General features: G+C 41.6%; 3 protein-coding genes across 3 annotated transcripts; all 3 read left to right on the top strand.

Annotated features, from left to right (window-relative positions):
* Positions 1 to 8,146: 8,146 nt before the first annotated feature.
* Positions 8,147 to 9,904, top strand: LOC110944355 (pectinesterase). The gene has a single exon (XM_022186014.1). The coding sequence runs from the start codon at positions 8,147 to 8,149 to the stop codon at positions 9,902 to 9,904; it is 1,758 nt and encodes a 585-aa protein (XP_022041706.1).
* Positions 9,905 to 13,482: 3,578 nt separating this feature from the next.
* On the top strand, positions 13,483 to 14,154 carry LOC110944356 (probable pectinesterase/pectinesterase inhibitor 58). Its single transcript, XM_022186015.1, has one exon. It carries the CDS (start codon positions 13,483 to 13,485, stop codon positions 14,152 to 14,154), a length of 672 nt encoding a protein of 223 aa, XP_022041707.1.
* Positions 14,155 to 14,355: 201 nt separating this feature from the next.
* LOC110944357 (putative pectinesterase/pectinesterase inhibitor 45) lies at positions 14,356 to 14,850 on the top strand. The gene has a single exon (XM_022186017.1). It carries the CDS (start codon positions 14,356 to 14,358, stop codon positions 14,848 to 14,850), a length of 495 nt encoding a protein of 164 aa, XP_022041709.1.
* The last annotated feature ends 6,266 nt before the right edge of the window (positions 14,851 to 21,116 follow it).

Genomic DNA, 21,116 nt, shown 5'->3' with positions numbered 1-21,116 from the left:
GTTAGTAAGTATTACTTTAATATTAACCAATGCTTAGTATAATTGGTGGCTGGATCCTGGTCAGTCACGCCCTCGAAGCGGGTGTTATCCGTAGGTGGAATTTGGGGGTGTGACAGATTGGTATCAGAGCCATTGGTTATAGTGAACTTGGTTTTAAAAAGGGAAAATCTTTTTGAGAAAAACCAGACTATAACCCGTGACTCGTGACGACACTACACTCCAAGTACAAGGCTCGACTTATCTGACCTCATAGCTCGGACCCATAGTTACTTGCTTAATTGTCTTATGCTTTCTGCTTTACTATACGTACTAGTTTGCCTGATTAGATAGATACATCTTCTCTCTTCTATCCTATTCTCGCTATCACACACTCATACTATGTTTTCTGGTTATGAAGACAATGAGTGGACGCGGACGAGGAAACGTCAACATGACTCAGGCTCAATTCGCTAACCTGCTCAACACAGTGGCTGCAGCTTTCGCGGCTCACCCTATAGGTAAACTCGATGTTTTAGGATGTTTAGATCCTACCGCCACATCGTCTTTTCGCCTCTAAACCTATTTCGCTTCACTACTCACAACAGGTCAGCCTGCACCTGTGCAACCACGTGTTTGTACCTTCAAGACCTTCATGGATTGCAAGCCTCTTCCGTTCAGTGGCACTGAGGGTGCCATAGGACTCCTACACTGGATCGAGAAGGTCGAAGCTGTTTTCGCTGTCTGCGAATGTCCCCCTGCTAATTGGGTGAAGTTTGCTACTGGTACTCTAGAGGGAAGCGCACTTTCATGGTGGAAAGCGCAAATTCAAATGCTTGGTTTGGAGACTGCTAACGCTACTGCGTGGGAATGTTTCAAGGATATGATCAAGGAAGAGTACTGTCACAGGGATGACATCCACAAGCTTGAGAATGAGTACTATGAACTCAAGATGGTTGGGTCAGAGATTGAGACCTATACCAAGCTGTCCAACGACTATGCTGCTCTTTGTCCAAACATGTCTCGACCTATGTATCGAAGAATCGAACTGTACATCAAGGGTCTGGCTCCAGAAATTCGAAGCCATGTAACTTCAGCCAACCACACTACCATTCAGCCGATCGTTCGACTTGCTCACAAACTCACTGATCAGGCTGTGGAAGAGGGCAGGTTGCCCAAAAGGATCAGTGCTGCGGAAGGAACTTCTAGTGATGGCAAACGAAAGTGGGATGGAGATCAGGGTAAGGATGCTAACCCTACTCAAGCCCCCGCTCAGCAAAGGAAAACTGACAACAACAAAGGCACTCAGCAACAGGGTGGCTACCGGGGAAACTACCCTAAGTGCAACAAGTGTAACAGGCACCACAATGGGGCATGTAACAAGGGTCAGTGTCAGCGATGCCACAAGATGGGGCACGAAGCCAAGGATTGCAGAAGTCAGTTCCCAGCAAGGCAGAATCAGCAACAACCCCAGCAGCAGCAGCAGGGAAACAACCGGGCATGTTTTAAATGCGGGGCAACGGGGCACATGCGAAAGGATTGCCCTGAACTGAATCAGAATCGCAACAACAATCAGGGGGCTGGGAACAATGAGCAAAACAACAATGCTGGAAATGCAAGGGGCAGAGCTTTCGTGATTGGAGCTGGAGAGGCAAGGAACGACCCCAACGTCGTGGCGGGTAAGTTCCTACTTGATGATCGTTATGTTTCTGTGTTATTTGATTCCGGTGCCGATGCCAGTTATGTATCCCTTCGCATTAGTAAGAAACTTAAGCACTCGCCCGCATTATTAAGTTCTAAGCACATCGTCGAGATAGCTAATGGTAAGAACATCGAGGCCACGCATGTGATCCACGACTGCACCCTAGAATTGTCTGGCCACACGTTTAGTATCGATCTTTTCCCTGTCAAACTTGGAAGCTTCGACGTCGTCATTGGTATGGATTGGTTATCCAAACACCGCGCTGAGATTCTCTGTCAAGAGAAAGCAGTTCGTATACCTCGCCGTTCTGGTCAACCCCTCATCGTTAAAGGCAACAAAGGTGGAGAAGTCACAGGCATTATCTCGCTTTTAAAGGCCCAGAAGTGTTTACAGAAAGGGCACACCGCTATCTTAGCACTTGTCACCAACACCCACGATAAGGAAAAGAGGATTGAAGATTTTCCTGTAGTACGCGATTATCCCGAGGTATTTCCTGAGGAACTACCTGGACTCCCTCCTCACCGTCAGGTCGAATTCCAAATCGAGCTAGCTCCCGGAGCAGCACCTATAGCTCGCGCACCGTACCGTTTAGCCCCTGCAGAACTGAAGGAACTCTCTACGCAACTACAAGAACTATTGGATAAAGGATTTATCCGTCCTAGTTCATCACCCTGGGGAGCCCCAGTACTCTTTGTCAAGAAAAAGGATGGCACATTCCGAATGTGCATCGACTATCGTGAGTTGAACAAGGTTACCATCAAGAATCGTTACCCTCTCCCGCGCATCGACGGCCTATTCGATCAGTTGCAAGGATCGAGCTACTATTCTAAGATTGACCTGCGATCAGGCTACCATCAGTTGAGAGTACGTGACGAAGATATCTCCAAGACTGCATTCAGGACTCGTTATGGTCATTACGAGTTCCTCGTCATGCCTTTTGGAATGACCAACGCGCCGGCGGTGTTCATGGATCTTATGAACCGCGTATGTAAGCCTTACCTCGACAAATTCGTGATTGTGTTTATCGACGACATCTTGGTTTATTCAAAAAGTCAAGAGGAGCATGAACAACACCTACGCCTCATCCTCGAACTCCTTCGCAACGAGCAACTGTATGCCAAATTCTCTAAATGTGACTTCTGGCTTCGGGAAGTCCATTTCCTCGGCCATGTGGTTAATAAGAACGGAATTCATGTCGACCCAGCTAAGATCGAATCGATAAAGAACTGGCCTACGCCTAAGACACCCACTGAAGTTCGTCAATTCTTGGGCTTGGCAGGCTACTACCGCAGATTCATTCAGGGATTCTCAAAGATTGCACAACCTCTCACAACACTCACTCAGAAAGGCGTCGCCTACAAGTGGAATGCAGCACAGGAATCTGCTTTTCAGAGGCTTAAGGATAACCTCTGTAGCGCTCCTATTCTCTCGTTACCTGAAGGCACTGATGACTTTGTGGTTTACTGCGATGCGTCTATCCATGGGCTCGGTTGCGTGTTAATGCAACGCGAGAAAGTTATTGCCTACGCCTCACGACAACTCAAGACGCATGAAAAGAACTACACGACGCATGACTTGGAACTGGGAGCGGTGGTCTTTGCTCTTAAGATATGGAGGCATTACCTGTACGGTACCAAGTGCACTATCTACACCGATCACAGGAGTCTCGAGCATATCTTTAGGCAAAAGGAATTGAACATGAGACAACGTCGATGGGTCGAACTCTTGAATGACTACGAATGCGCCATCAAATACCATCCGGGCAAAGCCAATGTCGTGGCAGACGCCCTCAGCCGAAAGGACACTATACCAAAGCGCGTGCGAGCACTGCAACTCACCATCCAGTCTAACCTCCCTACCCAGATTCGAAATGCTCAAGTTGAAGCATTGAAGCCGGAAAACATCAGGGCTGAGTCTCTGCGAGGGTCGAGACAGCAACTAGGACAGAAAGAAGATGGTGCTTACTATGTAACAGGACGCATTTGGGTTCCTCTCTTTGGAGGTTTACGTGAACTTGTGATGGACGAAGCCCACAAGTCCCGCTACTCAGTACATCCTGGTTCGGACAAGATGTACCACGATTTGAAGACTACATATTGGTGGCCTGGCATGAAGGCCCACATAGCAACCTACGTCAGCAAATGTTTGACTTGCGCAAGAGTCAAGACAGAATACCAGAAACCAGCAGGTCTGCTCCAACAACCAGAAATCCCGAAATGGAAATGGGAGCAAATTTCCATGGATTTTGTTACAGGGTTACCTAGATCTCAACGCGGAAATGATGCTATTTGGGTAATCGTAGATCGATTGACCAAGTCCGCACACTTTCTGGCTATTAAGGAAACGGACAAGTTTTCTACCCTGGCGGAGATTTACTTAAAGGAAGTAGTTTCGAGGCACGGAGTGCCAACCTCAATTATTTCAGACCGAGACGCTCGATTTACTTCGGAATTGTGGCAAGCTATGCACAAATGCTTTGGCTCACGTTTGGATATGAGCACTGCTTATCACCCGCAAACGGATGGACAGTCTGAACGTACCATCCAAACCCTAGAAGACATGCTTAGAGCGTGTGTGATCGACTTTGGCAAGAACTGGGAGAAGCACCTACCGCTAGTAGAATTCTCCTACAACAACAGCTACCACACTAGTATTCAGGCAGCACCTTTTGAGGCATTGTACGGACGTAAATGCCGGTCACCACTCTGCTGGGCAGAAATCGGTGATAGTCAAATCACAGGCCCAGAGATGGTGGTAGATACAACGGAAAAGATTGCCCAGATCAGACAACGCATGGCGGCAGCTCGTGATCGTCAGAAGAGTTACGCTGATAAGCGTAGGAAACCATTGGAATTCCAGGTCGGTGACCGGGTTCTACTTAAAGTCTCACCCTGGAAGGGTGTGGTTCGCTTTGGTAAACGGGGCAAGCTTAATCCGCGATATATCGGACCATTCGAAATTACCGAGAAGATCGGTAAGGTCGCTTATAGATTAAACCTGCCTGAAGAACTGAGTGCGGTACATAACGTTTTTCACGTATCCAACCTGAAGAAGTGTTTGTCGGATGAAACACTTGTGATTCCTTTTAGGGAACTAACTATTGACGAACAGCTACACTTTACTGAGGAACCAATTGAGATCACTGATCGAGAGATCAAAGTCCTCAAACGTAGCCAGATACCTCTTGTACGAGTTCGTTGGAACTCGCGACGTGGCCCAGAGTATACCTGGGAGCGGGAAGACCAGATGAAGCACAAATATCCCCAGCTGTTCCCTAACGAAAATCCCAGCACTGAAGCTACGAACGAATTTCGGGACGAAATTCCAAACTAACGGGGGGATAATGTGACACCCCGTTGAAACGCTTTCACTCACTCTAGCTTGACAGTGGCTGCCTTAACTTTCGGGACGAAAGTTCCTAAAACTTGGGGATAATGTGACACCTCGGATCTTTCCGGATAACCTTTCGATGTAACAAACGTGTACGTAACCGACCAACAGTAAAAATGTATGAAAAACTATTTGTTATTATGTGTTATGTGCCGGTTTACTTATGTGTATGTATATATATATAAGTGTTATATATATGTGAACCAAACCCGAGACCCGACTCGAGACCACGGTCTCGAGTGAGCAGTGAAGCACTTGGGCCGGTTAAGGCCTTGTAACCGAGAAACCCAACCCGGAAACCCCCTAGCCCAACTCGGTGCACTATATAAACCCAACCCCACCTCCCTTAATCATTTTACACACTCTCTTCTCACACACTCCTCTCATCTTCTTCACTAAACCCTAAAACTCTAAATTTCTAGCAACCAAAATCATCTCCCCATTCCTTCATATCTCTCGGATCAAGTGAGCTATCAACAAGGAAGATCGGACGAACCAAGAGACCACCCGAACACCCCTTTTCTCTCAACCCCGAGTAACCGGTTAGTGTTTTTATGTTCATGATTATTGATGATTGCTATGGTTTTATGCTTGTTGATGTGATTAGAGGTTTTAGTATGAATATTAGGCTTGTATGTTCATAATTATGCTAAGGAAGGTGATGTTTTGTTGATCATAGTTTTGGGTTATCCAATATATGTTAAGGGGTTGGTTAGAATTGCATGTTCTTAGGATTGTTTGTTAACAAATATGATTTCTATGATAGAATAGGTATTATGATCCTTGTCAAGAAATGATACATGGTCTTATAAGTTTCCTGTTTTGATTCGGGTTTATTTAGAGTTCATGATTTCTTGATTATATGTTTGAAATTTTATTGAATGAATGAAGAACAGTTTGAATGTGTATAATAGTTTGAAAATGCTGACTTTGATCCAAATTGGTGCACAAATCGACCAACAAACATGTTTTAGTGGAAATAGTACAACATTTACATGAAAATGCGATTTCATTGGTTAGTACAAGTCTGCAGGTTCTAGAAGGGATTGCCATGCACGTTATCACGGTTGCGAGTCGCAACCTTTGGTTGCTACTCGAAACCACGCATGACCGGTCGAAACCTCCCAGTTGCGAGTCGCAATCAGCACCATCAAACCTGGTTGCGAGTCACAACCACACCTGCTAAGTCGCAATCTCCGGTTACGAGTCGTAACCAAAACGTGACGGACCGAGACCGCAGTTACGAGTCGCAACCTCGGTTGCGAGTCGCAACCACCTTAGTTTCGACTGGGCTGTTCTGTGTTTTGGGCTTGACTGTTTGTCTTGTTGTTTTGGACTTCAACTGTTGGGCCCCCTATTGACTGGACTTCATTTTGATCTGCTACTGCATGTATATACGTTACTGTTTGTATTTCTGCCTGTTAACTGCTTGTATGTCTACATGTTACTGAATGTATACGTGTTTACTTGTACCCGACTTGACCCATACTTGGTAACCATGCTAGGACGTGGTAACCAACGAGCTTAACCAAGTAACGTATCTTACCGAGCAACCCAAGGTGAGTTCACAACTTAAAAGCATGCGTCCCGGTGGTTTGGGACACGAGACTAAAACAACCCTATCCCCTTGTAAAGGGGATACCGTCTACTTTCCTTCCCTAGTTATTGGGAACAAACTTACTTTATCTTCCCTTGTATTGGGAAACCTTTTTAGTTAATTACTGTTTATACGGAATGCAACTAACGGCACTAAACGCAACTCTATCACTCAAGTCCCTACTACATAATACCGATTAGTCGCCGGTGCCAGGCGAACGGGTTATTAGTTGATAGCGCTATTTAGGTCTTACCAGCCTCACACCGTGCCATGGTATGGGATCGGTCGTGAACTAATGTACTCAGGCATCCGTCAATGATGATAGAACATTGACATCGGGGCATCCTGCGGAAACGCATTCGGTTACCTAGTGTTCGGTATTGGAAAAACAGTTTAGTCGCTAACTTTTGGGGTAGCTCCCCATGGCATGTATAAACGGATAAATTAACTGGTGAAACAAGTTTTTGGTAATTAAAACTGGACAACTAGTGAACTCACTCAGCATTATTGTTGACCCCTTTACTGCATGTTTTGCAGGTGGCCAGTGACTGGAGCAGCTGCTTGGGATGTGTAGTGGTCGTCTGCCCGTGTGTTGGGCATTTATTATGCTTACCTTATGAACATTGTTTAAAACTGTTTAATTATGCTTCCGCTACTTGTTACTGTTTAAACTTGAAACCTTAAACTCTGAACTTGATATTTGCTAATCCTATGGTTAGTAAGTATTACTTTAATATTAACCAATGCTTAGTATAATTGGTGGCTGGATCCTGGTCAGTCACGCCCTCGAAGCGGGTGTTATCCGCAGGTGGAATTTGGGGGTGTGACAGTTGGGGTGGGGGGGGCGTCGAGACTGGCTGCAGGAAGCCGATGAAGACGGTGACGGGCTTGAGGGGGTGGGGAGGTGGTGCGATGCCGTAAGACACGACGGGCAGGGGTCGACACCCATACCATCTAGTCTTACAAAATCCACTCCAATTTGTATAATTTGTTTTGTTATGTGTTACTTTTGGCTAGCCTTTTATATATTTAGCTATTAAAAAAATAAAAGTCAACAAGGTCAAATTTTTCACAAAGAAGCTATTAAACGTCAAAAGTCTTAAGATATGTTTTTTCACAAAGAAGTTATTAAACGTCAAAAGTCAAAGATAAGTTTGATTTTGTTTACTATTGGTTTAAAGAGACCCACTAATGATTAAACTAGTTATTATAGGTCAATGCAAACTTATAAAAAAAAAAAAAAAACGAATGATGCGAAATGAATCCCAAATTATAGGAATACAGATTATACCTCTCTCCTTTAACGAAGGTGACAGTAATAACTAAAATTCGGATCATCATTGGTTTAATTCACAACCATTAAGTGATGCAAAACTATAGGATCATCATCCATTGATGTTACTTACATACACTATAAATACATTCATACTCACTCCAAACATATTCATCTCTCACTTGAACAACAAACAAACATAAGCATCATGGCTAACAAGGCAGTCGTGTCTGTTGCATCGGTGATCATCGTACTTGGTGTTGTGGTCGGGATCTGTCTGCTACTCTCAAACAGCAATAAATCGCGTGGTTCCGATGATCATAAGGTTAGCTCTAACAGCAAAACAGCCGAGATGATATGCAAACAAACCGAGTTCAAAGATAGTTGCTTCAACGCGGTCGATGAGGTGGCGAAAAACTCCTCAGCTACCCCTCAAGATTACATCATTGCGATCATTCGCACTACGGCGGATGAACTTAATAAGTCTCTTGAGAAGGCCACTGCGGCCAAGAAAGATTCCACGAACCAAACCAAGGCTCAGCTCGAAACGTGTGAGAAAATGATTGGTTATGCGACCGATGAGCTTAAACAGGTGCTTAAAGTTATTGCCCAGACGAAAGCAACCACACTATCACAACAAGTAGACCCGCTGCTAGTCTGGCTGACTGCGGTTCGTTCGTACCAGACAACATGTGTGGACGAGATCCAAGACAAGAAAATGAAAGCTGATATGCAAGAAGCGTTGCAAACATCCAATGAGTTAACTTATAACGCACAAAAGATTGTGTACAACGTGCACAACGTTCTTAAGGATGCTGGAGTCAGTTTGGATGCGTTTAAACTCCCTCCTATCGGAAACCGTAAGCTTCTTGCGGAGTTGGACGAGATTGACCGCAATGGTTTCCCATCATGGGTACCGAAAAACGACCGGAAGCTTCTACAAGCCACGCCTGATAACGAAGCGTTGTTCAAAACCCGAACCCCACCACCGGTTCCAGCAAACCCGACACCCGACGCGGTTGTAGCTCAAGACGGAAGCGGGAAGTTTAACAGCATCAAACAAGCGATAGCCGCTTACGCACCCGGCCCATCAGGAAGATACATAATCTACATCAAAGCCGGGACATACAACGAAGGACAAATCACCGTAGACCGCGGCCAAGACAACGTGTTCATGTACGGTGATGGTAAGGACAAGACCATCATTACTGGTAACTTAAACTATGCCATTATGAACATTGGAACTTCACAAACCGCAACGGTTCAAGCTATCGGAGAACGCTTCATGGCTAGGGGAATCACGTTCCGAAACTCTATCGGCCCAGCAGGACACCAAGCGGTCGCGTTCCGCTCTCAATCCCCGCACACGGTTATGGTAGACTGCGGCTTTGAAGGTTACCAAGACACATTGTACTACCATACACACGACCAGTTTTACAAAAACTGTGCCATCTACGGAACCGTTGACTTCATATTCGGCACTGGCCGGGCTTATATCCAAGACTCGGATATAATTGTCCGAAAACCGGATGCCTCACAAGGCAACATGTGTACAGCTGATGGAAGGATGAAAATGGAAGAAGCGGGAGGGGTGGTACTTCATAACTGCCGAATTCAAGCGGCCCCGGAGTTGGCCCCGGTGCAAGCGAGCTTCCCGAGCTACCTCGGACGACCGTGGAAGCCGTCTGCGACATCGGTGATCTTGAAATGTGATATTGGTGATTTGATCAAGCCGGAAGGATGGATGACATGGCAGTCGCCTGAGGGTGCAAACAACCATTTGACATGCATGTTTAGAGAGTATGGAAACACTGGACCTGGGTCAAACCAAGCGGGTCGGGTCACATGGGCGGGTTATAGGCCAATCACAAATGAGAGAGATGCACTTGACTATACACTTGGCTCGTTTTTGAATGGTGGAAGTTGGTTGCCACAATATGGTGTGCCAGCTAATCTTGGGTTATAAGTTATTGTAACCAATTAGATTTTGAATGTGAGAGCATAATGGGGCCCATAAGGATGAGTTGGCATATGACGTGGCATCGGTAAGCATTGCTCGGGTATGTCAAGAATAAAATCCTTGTTCAAGGACACGTCAGGATGTGTTTGGTGGGTCCTTTCGATTTTTTTATTAAAAAACAAATGTAATAAAATGTTTATTGTAGTTGTATAATTTGTTGTTTTAATAAAAATCAATTTTGCAAGCGTTTGTGGTTTGCCCCTGCATTTAAGTTTTTATTTGAATCTATTTTCCTATATAATTCAACTCCCAAATAAGTATCAATCTCCTATACAATTTAACTCTCTAATATAATTTCTATTTCACACAACTTCATAAATACATATATATCATATCATTAAAGATAAAATTTTATCTCACTGATATTAATTTCATTACCTGTAACGAAATTCTCTCCATTAGCATATGAATGTTTTTAATAGTTAGCTCTTATGTTAAATATTTCCTAATTTTGTTCAACATTCTTTTATTTCTCAATTCTCAATTTTATTTAAACATTTCCTTATTCATTTTGTTATTTATTATGTTGCAAGTAAAATTTAGTAGGTATACCGTATTATACGTGTAGGTATACCGTATTTATAATGTATTCGTACAATATATATTTATAAAAATGTACATGTATTTTACTTTGGGCTTAGCCCACAATTTAGTGGTTTGGGCTTAAACATGTCTTATGGCATTTGGGCCTAGCTCTATAAGTTATTGCAAGTGGGCTTTTATAAGTATTTTAGGAAATGGGCCTTTGCCTATGTATTTATGGTATTGGGCTTAGCCCAACATTTATGTTATTCTAAGCCCAAAATCAATTTTAAAAGCTCAACGTTTTATAATTTAGACCAATATTTGTGACAAATTTTTACTAAGTATGATATAACCATATTAGTAAATTTTTAGAACCACCATTAGTGTTGTTTTTCTTATTGAACTTTCTGGCTTTCGTTGTCGTTGATATATATATGAAGTGTCTAAAAATAGTTTATTTTTGAACTTGTCGCAACATTCAGTTAATATATGTAGTTTTTGTGTCGAAGTTGTCGAGTGTTGTAGTAACCTTTCGAGGTGTTGACACGTCCGTTTCGTCGATAAGGCATAAGGTGCCGTCCGATGTCCGTCGTTCGAGATTCGTCCTCCGATGTTCGAGCCTTGAGTTTTAGTATCACACAAGTGTACATTTTTAGTAACCGCTAAGGTTCCCGGCCGTTGTTATATTCGCGAATATTCGTGAGGTTTTCGTCGTGGTGTAAGTGTATATTTTGCAAATATTGTATGTATTATTTTTTGTATGTATTCCTCCTACTACTAATATACACACACATTATACAAGTAATATACACCAATAGAGTATTTAGCATATGTATATAGAATTTTCCAAAAATTATATTTATTGTTTTATTATAACTTTACCCCCTTTTGTGTTATAAAAATATCTCTTTGAGTTTACATAAACTCTTGGATGGTTAGGACTTAACCATCGTCAAAAGGGTTTATCTAATCATGATTAGGGTCGTTAATCACAATTAAGTTTACTAATCGCGATTAACCATGTTAATCACCCTGTTAATCTCTTTTTAATCGCGATAAATATTTTAGAAAAATTTCGCCATAGTTTCCCTAAACTATGACGTTTTCCACGTTTTAAAAAAACGTATTTAATTCATGTTTAAACCATAATCACAATCAATCTTCAATTCAAGTTTCAAAAATAGCACTTTTTGAAGTAATAGTTCTCACATAATTATCTATATAATCTTTGAACTTTATATATTTTTAATCACATTTTTTTATAATAATATGATTACAAGTTCACAAAAAAAATTTAACATACTTTGAAGTCTCGATCCTTCACTTAAACCACCTTGATTAACACATTTTTAACACTTTTATAGTGTAAATCATGATGTTTAAAAATTTATAAAAGTTATTTTGGCTATAAATCATTTTCAAGTTTAATGTAAAGTTCATGTATTATATGGATGATGATCTTGTTAAGGTCTAAACATAAAAATGTTTAGATCAGCCTCACTAGCCTAATTTACACAAGATCATCTTTGTAAACACCCTACTTTAACATAATCAACTTAACCATAAGCATCATCTAACACAAATCAACATAATCTACATATAATATAGCACAATAGTAGGCTTTTTATGTAAAGATTAGTGTCTTAATCTTTGATTTTATATTTTTGTTCAAGATGATTTAACAAGTACATTAATAAACTAAATATTATAACAAGCTAAAAAAAAATAGTATTAGATGATCTTACAACTTTGCAAAATATTAATGGCTTGTAGGATGAAGATTATGATGAGATGAAAGCTTTAAAGTAATATCCTATGGTTCTCCAAGCATGTATTCACCTTAAACCATCTTATAGTGAATATTTATGGCTAAATATTATGAGTTTAGTGCTTGAAAAAGAAAGAATGAGGGTGTTTTGTGGCTGCCGAATATAAGAGGAGGAAAGGGAGGAATTTTGTGTTTTGGAAAGTTAGTAGAAGATGAGGAAAAAAAATGATGGTAATGTTGTTTATAAAAGTTGCAAAGATCTAATTTAGTCAATGCATGATCTCCACACCCATACTTCACACAATTATCAGTCCTAGTGTTCTAGGGAAAAGTATGGCCGAACACATGGGGCATGGTATGGTAAACATGTGATATGTATGTTAAATTAGGAGATATTTTAGTAATTAATTTAGTTAGGGTAATTAAGGTGTTAATGATAGTTTAGGATTATAAATAAGGGGTAACTTTGTAAAATAGTAACCAAGTTTTAAAAGTGTTCCAATTAGGTCACTTAAATTTCAAAAGTGTTTCAATCAGGTCACTCAACATTCATTTTTCATTAAAATTAAGGGTCTTTTCATCTATTTCATAACTAACCATGGTGATGTGGATTTTTGTTTCTTTTTTCCTTTTTTTTTTGAAACTAACTTTGAGTGATAACGTGAATTGTAACTTGTTTTTTTAATTTTTAATGTAATTAAAGTGTTTTTATTTTTAATAAATATAATTTGACATATTAGAATAATCCAATCCCGACATCTTATTCTTCATTTTTTTCTTGACCTATAGAAAAAAGGACATGACTTGATTTGAATGTTAAGTTATCTAATTGGGACAAAAACGATCCGAGTGACCTAATTAGAACACTTTTAAAACTTGGTTACTATTCTGTGACATATTCCCTATAAATAAAGTCTAACTTGTCTATTAGTTTAGTGGGTATAAGTTTTGGATGGTAAAAATACCACTAGTTCGCTCACTGGTTCGATATCGGGTGATATTCAAAAATTATAGTTTAATACTGAGAGCTATGGTTTTAATTTGCCATCGATACCCTAGTGTTTATTAAAGGTGTTTACGACGCCAAAAATATGGCTAACTTGTTCGCTAGCTTTTTAGTTTAGGAAATTGGATGATAGAAATATAACTTGTTCGCCTAGCGGTTCGAAATTGGGTAATGTATAAAAGTTCCGATGATCATAACGTTAGCTCTAACAGCAAAACAGCCTAGATGATATGCAAACAAACCGAGTTCAAAGATAGTTGCTTCAACGCGGTTGATGAGGTGGCGAAAAACTCCTCAGCTACCCCTCAAGATTACATCATTGCGATCATTCGCACTACGGCGGATGAACTTAATAAGTCTCTTGAGAAGGCCACTGCGGCCAAGAAAGTTTGTACGAACCAAACCAAGGCTCAGCTCGAAACGTGTGAGAAAATGATTGGTTATGCGACCGATGAGCTCAAACAGGTGCTTAAAGTTATTGCCCAGACGAAAGCAACCACGCTATCACAACAAGTAGACCCGCTGCTAGTCTGGCTGACTGTGGTTCGTTCGTACCAGACAACATGTGTGGACGAGATCCAAGACAAGAAAATGAAAGCTGATATGCAAGAAGCGTTGCAAACATCCAATGAGTTAACTTATAACGCACAAAAGATTGTGTACAACGTGCACAACGTTCTTAAGGATGCTGGAGTCAGTTTGGATGCGTTTAAACTCCCTCCTATCGAAAACCGGAAGCTTCTTGCGGAGCTGGACGAGATTGACCGCAATGGTTTCCCATCATGGGTACCGAAAAACGACCGGAAGCTTCTACAAGCCACGCCTGATAACGAAGCGTTGTTCAAAACCCGAACCCCACCACCAGTTCCAGCAAATCCGACACCCGACGCGTTGTAGCTCAAGATGGAAGCGGGAAGTTTAACAACATCAAACAAGCGGTAGCTGCTTACGCACCCGGCCCATCAGGAAGATACATAATCTACATCAAAGCCGGGACATACAACGAAGGACAAATCACCGTAGACCGCGTCCAAGACAACGTGTTCATGTACTGGTAAGGACAAGACCATCATTACTGGTAACTTAAACTATGCCATTATGAACATTGGAACTTCACAAACCGCAACGGTTATTGCTATCGGAGAACGCTTCATGGCTAGAGGAATAACTTTCCGAAACTCAATCGGCCCAGCGGGACACCAAGCGGTCGCGTTCCGCTCTCAATCCCCGCACACGGTTATGGTAGACTGCGGCTTTGAAGGTTACCAAGACACATTGTACTACCATACACATGACCAGTTTTACAAAAACTGTGCAATCTACGGAACCGTGGACTTCATATTCGGTACTGGCCGGGCTTATATCCAAGACTCAGATATAATTGTCCGAAAACCGGATGCCTCACAAGGCAACATGTGTACAGCTGATGGAAGGATGAAAATGGAAGAAGCGGGAGGGGTGGTACTACATAACTGTCGAATCCAAGCTGCCCCGGAGTTGGCCCCGGTGCAAGCGAGCTTCCCGAGCTACCTCGGACGACCGTGGAAGCCGTCCGCTGTCGGAAAGAAGAAAATGAATAGTATAGGGGGCTAATATGTAACTTGGTGTTCTATATAAGCACCATTTCTTTGTAACCCTAGATGATGAACACAATACAATTCTCAATACAATTCAAACCCCATTTGCTGTGTTTGTTCCTTACACTAGACAACATGGTATCAGAGCAGTGTTTCTGATTCTGGAACACTATTGCTCATCATCTACAATTTTTTCAAGCCAATCCAACCTCAAACCAGAAAACCTGACAATCAAAACCAAAATCAAACTCTAAAAAAAATCGAACCTGCAATCTGCTGTCGTGTTCAGATTACCGTCGCCACTAACCTCCGACCGCCGTAAAACTCCACTGAAAATCGAACCTGCAATCTGCTGTTACATTCTCTACCGTCGCCACTTACCTCCGGCCACTGTTAACAGAAAGTCATCATCTTCAGAATTCGCTGCCGCCATATTCACCGTTGTCAGTAAACCCTAGTTTTTTTAGCACACCTTGTTTATTCAGCCGCACATCAAAAAAACGGAACCCTAATTTGTCCAACAATTTCGCTGCTCAACAAACCCTAAAACCTCTCAAATTCGCTGCAACCAGCCGCTCTAAATTCGCTGCAACCAATCGCACCTTGTGTCGTTGAAATTGATAAATACGAGTTCGAATCTTGAAGCGGATTTGATAAATTCGCTGCACCCTAGACGTCTCTTAGCGGATTTGTTCTCTTAGAGCGAACTCAAATCTTGAACGCGAGTTCAAGTTACCTAGCGTATTTGATAAATACGCCGGTAAGCGAACGCTATTATCTGGCGTCGTTTTTCTGGCGAATTCAAGTTACCCAGTTTGTGCCGGCGAAGTTACGGGCTTTCAACGAAGTTAAAAAAAATTTAAAAAAAATGGAAAGCAATCATGGGAAAAATAGTGCTTGGATATTTGATTCTGGTGCTACTGACACCATGACGTTTGAACCATTGGACATACATTCAATGAGCCAACCTCAAAAAACTAAAATCCATACAGCAAACAACGGAACGATGCAAGTGAAAGGAGGAGGAGTAATTGAAATTTCACCAACTATGAAATTGTCAAATTGCCTCTATGTTCCGTCCTTATCACACAAATTACTGTCAATCAGTCATATTATCAAAGAGTTAAATTGCACGGTACTAATGCACCCTACTTTTTGTCTCCTACAGGATATCAGGACGGGTGTGATTATTGGACGTGGTACTGAGCGCCAAGGATTGTACTATGTGGATGAAGTGGCTCACCAGGGTACTGTGATGTTGGCTCATGGAACTGATAACCGGGAAGCCTGGCTATGGCATCGACGTTTGGGACATCCATCCCATGGTTATTCGCAACTTTTGTTTCCAAAACTCTTCCCTTCAAATGGGAAAATAGATTGTGAAACCTGTTTTCGCGCCAAAAGCCATCGACACCCGTTCAAACCTAGCAATACGAAAGTTGCTTCACCTTTCTCGTTAATCCATTCTGATGTGTGGGGTCCTGCTCCTGTGATGGGGGGCAGGGTCTTAGGTACTTTATATTATTCGTGGATGATTGCACTCGCATGACATGGGTATATTTTTTAAATAATAAAGCCGAAGTTTACGAAAAAATTTGTCATGTTTTATGCTATGATTCAAACTCAATTTCAAACTCAAATCCAAATCCTTCGATCCGACAATGGGGGGAATTTGTCAATACATCTATGAAACAATTCTTTACAACCAAAGGATTAATTCATCAAACCTCTTGTGCCCATACCCCAGAACAAAACGGTGTTTCCGAACGGAAAAACCGTATTATTCTTGAAATGACTCGAGCCCTTTTGATCGAATCTCAAGTCCCTAAATCCTTCTGGCCGGAGGCAGTTGCAACCTCCGTGTATCTGCTGAATCGGCTTCCCACAAAAGCTCTTAAATTCAAGACTCCCTTAGATTGTCTGTCTAAATCTGCCAGAATTCCCCATCCTCTTACACTTGAACCTCGAATCTTTGGGTGTACCGCTTTTGTCCATATACCCAAAACCAACCGAAACAAACTTGGCCCATGTGCTGAGAAATGTGTATTTGTCGGCTATGGGATCGATCAAATAGGTTACCGGTGTTATAATCCAACAACTCGTCAAATGTTCACCACAATGAATGTTGACTTTCTTGAAACAAAATACTTTTATAACACCCAACTCAGCGGTCAGGGGGAGAACGAATGTATAGACCCTCTGAGTTGGTTAACCCAACTTCCCTCGTATGAAGAAGTAACAACAGAACTTCCTCACAGTACTGCGAGCCCTTCAAACGCAGACACACAATATGCGGAGCATAGTACCACTGAAGAAAGTCCATCCAACGTGATGCCTGAGGTAAGAAATACTGAGAACCCTGAATGTTCTACGTCTTTTAACTATGGGACAACAGGGGAACATATAGAACCGACAACTACAGAACATGTTGATCCGGTTGTTGAAGAACCGACAACTACATAACATGTTGATCCGGTTGTTGAACATGTTGATCCAGTTGTTGAACAGGTTGGTCCAGTGGCTGAACATGTTGAAACAGGTGCAGTAGAGACAACCAGAAGATACTCTCTTCCACCTAGAGCCAATAGAGGAGTTCCTCCAAAACGGTACTCCCCAGAGAGGGAAACCAGAAATTCAAGATATCCTGTAACTAATATGGTCAACGGGAACTTATCTAACAGTGCGAAAGCATTTATTGCTTCACTATACACTGAACAGATACCTAATTCCGTGAAGGAAGCTCAAGGTAAGAAGAATTGGGAAGAAGCAATGGAAGTGGAGATGCGTGCTCTTATGAAAAACAATACATGGGAGAAGTGCATTCTTCCTAAAGGAAAGAAAACTGTTGGATGCCGGTGGGTGTATTCGATTAAATATAAACCAGATGGTTCCATTGGAAGATACAAAGCCCGGCTTGTAGCCAAAGGGTACACTCAGACGTATGGGATCGATTACTCTGAGACATTTTCTCCGGTTGCAAAAATGGATACCATCAGAGTCCTCTTTTCCGTTGCAGCTAATAAGGATTGGCCCCTTCATCAATTTGATGTTATAAATGCATTTCTTCATGGAGACCTAACTGAAGAAGTTTACATGGAAGCACCTCCAGGTTTTTCAGGGGGTTTTAAAGATGGGGAAGTTTGTAGGTTGAAGAAATCTCTATACGGCCTAAAACAATCTCCTCGGGCATGGTTTGGAAAGTTCACCTTGGCCATGAAAGAATACGGGTACCGCCAAAGTAACGCTGATCATACCTTATTCCTCAAAAGGAGGAACGGCCTCGTAACTTGCTTGATCATATATGTGGACGACATGATTATCACCGGGGATGATGTAGAAGAAATAGCCCAGCTGAAAAGGAATTTGTTTTCAAGTTTTGAAATGAAAGACCTTGGGAATCTCAAGTATTTCCTTGGAATTGAAGTTCTCAGATCTAAACGGGGGATTTTCATCTGCCAAAAGAAGTATGTTCTTGATCTCCTGGCAGAAACTGGGTTGATTGACTGTAAACCAGCTGATACGCCAATGGTGGTGAACCACAATCTTCACATGGAGCTCGATGGAAAGCTCGCAGACAAAGAAAGATACCAACGGCTCGTGGGCAAGTTAATTTATCTTTCCCATACTCGCCCTGATATAGCTTACGCTGTTGGAGTGGTAAGTCAGTTTATGCACCAACCACAAGTTGCCCACATGGAAGCTGCTCAGAGAATTCTAAGGTATCTCAAGGGAACCGCAGGCCATGGTGTACTGTTCAAAACAAATGGACATTTAACTATTGAGCTCTACACTGACGCAGACTGGGCAGGAGATAAGGGAAACCGAAGGTCTACATCAGGGTACTTCTCCTTGGTTGGCGGAAACCTTGTTACCTGGAGAAGTAAGTAACAGAAGGTGGTTGCTCTGTCAAGTGCAGAAGCAGAGTTCAGAGGTATAGCTCGAGGGTTAAGCGAGGTTCTTTGGATCAGAAAGTTGCTAGAAGACATTGATTTTTCACAAAAGGCTCCTAGTAAAGTTATGTGTGACAATACCGCTGCAATACAAATATCAGAAAACCCAGTTCAACATGATCGAACAAAACATGTGGAGGTAGATCGACATTTCATCAAAGAAAAGTTGGAAGGAGGAATCATAGAGCTCCCGTATGTAGCATCAAAAGATCAACTCGCAGATATCCTCACGAAGGCAGTCAATGGAAACGCGTTTAATAGCTGTTTGAGCAAGTTGAGCATTGGTAACCCCACTACTCAACTTGAGGGGGAGTGTCGGAAAGAAGAAAATGAATAGTATAGGGGGCTAATATGTAACTTGGTGTTCTATATAAGCACCATTTCTTTGTAACCCTAGATGATGAACACAATACAATTCTCAATACAATTCAAACCCCATTTGCTGTGTTTGTTCCTTACACTAGACAACATCCGCGACGTCGGTGATCTTGAAATGTGATATTGGCGATGTGATCAAGCCGGAAGGATGGATGACATGGCAGTCCCCAGAGGGTGCAAACAACCATTTGACATGCATGTTTAGAGAGTATGGAAACACTGGACCCGGGTCAAACCAAGCGGGTCGGGTCACATGGGCGGGTTATAGGCCAATCACAAATGAGAGAGATGCACTTGGCTATACACTTGGCTCGTTTTTGAATGGGGGAAGTTGGTTGCCACAATATGGTGTGCCAGCTAATCTTGGGTTATAAGTTATTGTAACCAATTAGATTTTGAATGTGAGAGCATAATGGGGCCCATAAGGATGAGTTGGCATATGACGTGGCATCCGTAAGCATTGCTCGGGTATGTCAAGAATAAAATCCTTGTTAAGGACACGTCAGGATGTGTTTGGTGGGTCCTTTCGATTTTTTTATTAAAAAAACAAATGTAATAAAATGTTTATTATAGCTGTGTAATTTGTTGTTTTAATAAAAATCAATTTTGCTATTGTTTGTGGTTTGCTCTACATTCTATAATCATTCTTTAAGATACTTCCTATGTAATTCAACTCCCAAATATATATATTTATCTATACAATTCAACTCTTAGACATAATATCTATATCACACAACTTCATAAATACATAACATATCATATCATTAAACATAAAACTTTAATCCATTAATATAAATTTCATTTCCTATCCTGAAATTCATTCCATTAGCATAACATTTTTTTAATAGTTAGCTTTTATGTTAAATATTCCCTAATTTTGTTAAACATTCTATTATTTATCAGTTTTATTTAAATATATTGAATTCATTTCATTATATACTATGTTGCAAATATAATTTAAGCATTAACATATAAGTTATAATACATATAAATAAAATTAGCTAGAAGAATAAACGAGTTGAGTCTGAACTTATAAAATTTTAGGTGTAATTCTTATTACAAAAACTGTGTCACAAATATAATTTTATAACTGTTTAAACGTTACATTTTTTTACAACTTAATAGCAAATACAAAATCTAATTTATTACGTTTCTTGTTAGAAATGTTTTTTTCTTGATTCTTGAACACTATTTCATATCTTCGATACTAGTTATTATTTATAAAAGTTTTATGGTGTACACAGATCTTCGCTACTAGCTGTTATTATTTATAAAAGTTTTAACTTTTATGGTGTTTCATTCTAAGCTCTAAATATATTATATATTTTCATGGAAGGTTAAATTAAACACTTAATTTTTCATTTTTATCCAAACAAACGTGCACACCATTACAATACTCAAGAATCCTTGGCAAAGCTTCCATGATAGACCCTATTTATAGCCGGAGAGGTGTAAGAGGTTATGGGCTGATGGGCCTTGGGCCGGAAATGGATAACATAACGGATATGCTCCTTGCCTCGCTGTTGTCGACCGTTTAGTGGCTTCTAGACGTTCCTTGGTGCTGGCGCACCTTGATTGGAGCCACGTGTCATTATTGTCGGCCTTGCTGGCGTTCTGCCATCAGCAGACAAGTGGAGATCGTGGGACAGTTGTCTCCGTCCTCTGATTGGTGCCACGTAGGCGTCCTTATGTACTTCTCGTCAGACGATCGTGGCGCACGATTGACCAGAGCCCGCTGGACGCTCATTGGCTCCTTTTACTGCCACTTGTACCTTGTGTACCACCGGAGGTAGCCTTGCGCTCCCCTCCTGTGTGGTTTTTGTTGGGCATGCAAGCTAACCCGTGCGGGGTTAGTATACCCATGTTTTCGAATATTTTATGCCAAGTGCTGATGTCTCAGCTTCTTTTGGGCTGTGCCTCGCGCGTTACAGATCGAAAGTGGTGTTGGTCGCGC

This window comes from Helianthus annuus, chromosome 6 (assembly GCF_002127325.2).
Source record: "Helianthus annuus cultivar XRQ/B chromosome 6, HanXRQr2.0-SUNRISE, whole genome shotgun sequence".
Taxonomy (NCBI): Eukaryota; Viridiplantae; Streptophyta; class Magnoliopsida; order Asterales; family Asteraceae; genus Helianthus; species Helianthus annuus.
This window is presented reverse-complemented; position numbering and strand designations above follow the sequence as displayed.

Bases quoted from the DNA above. Each gene is read 5' to 3' on its own strand.
- LOC110944355 (XM_022186014.1), top strand. From the start codon at position 8,147: ATGGCTAACAAGGCAGTCGTGTCTGTTGCATCGGTGATCATCGTACTT.
- LOC110944356 (XM_022186015.1), top strand. From the start codon at position 13,483: ATGATATGCAAACAAACCGAGTTCAAAGATAGTTGCTTCAACGCGGTT.
- LOC110944357 (XM_022186017.1), top strand. From the start codon at position 14,356: ATGAACATTGGAACTTCACAAACCGCAACGGTTATTGCTATCGGAGAA.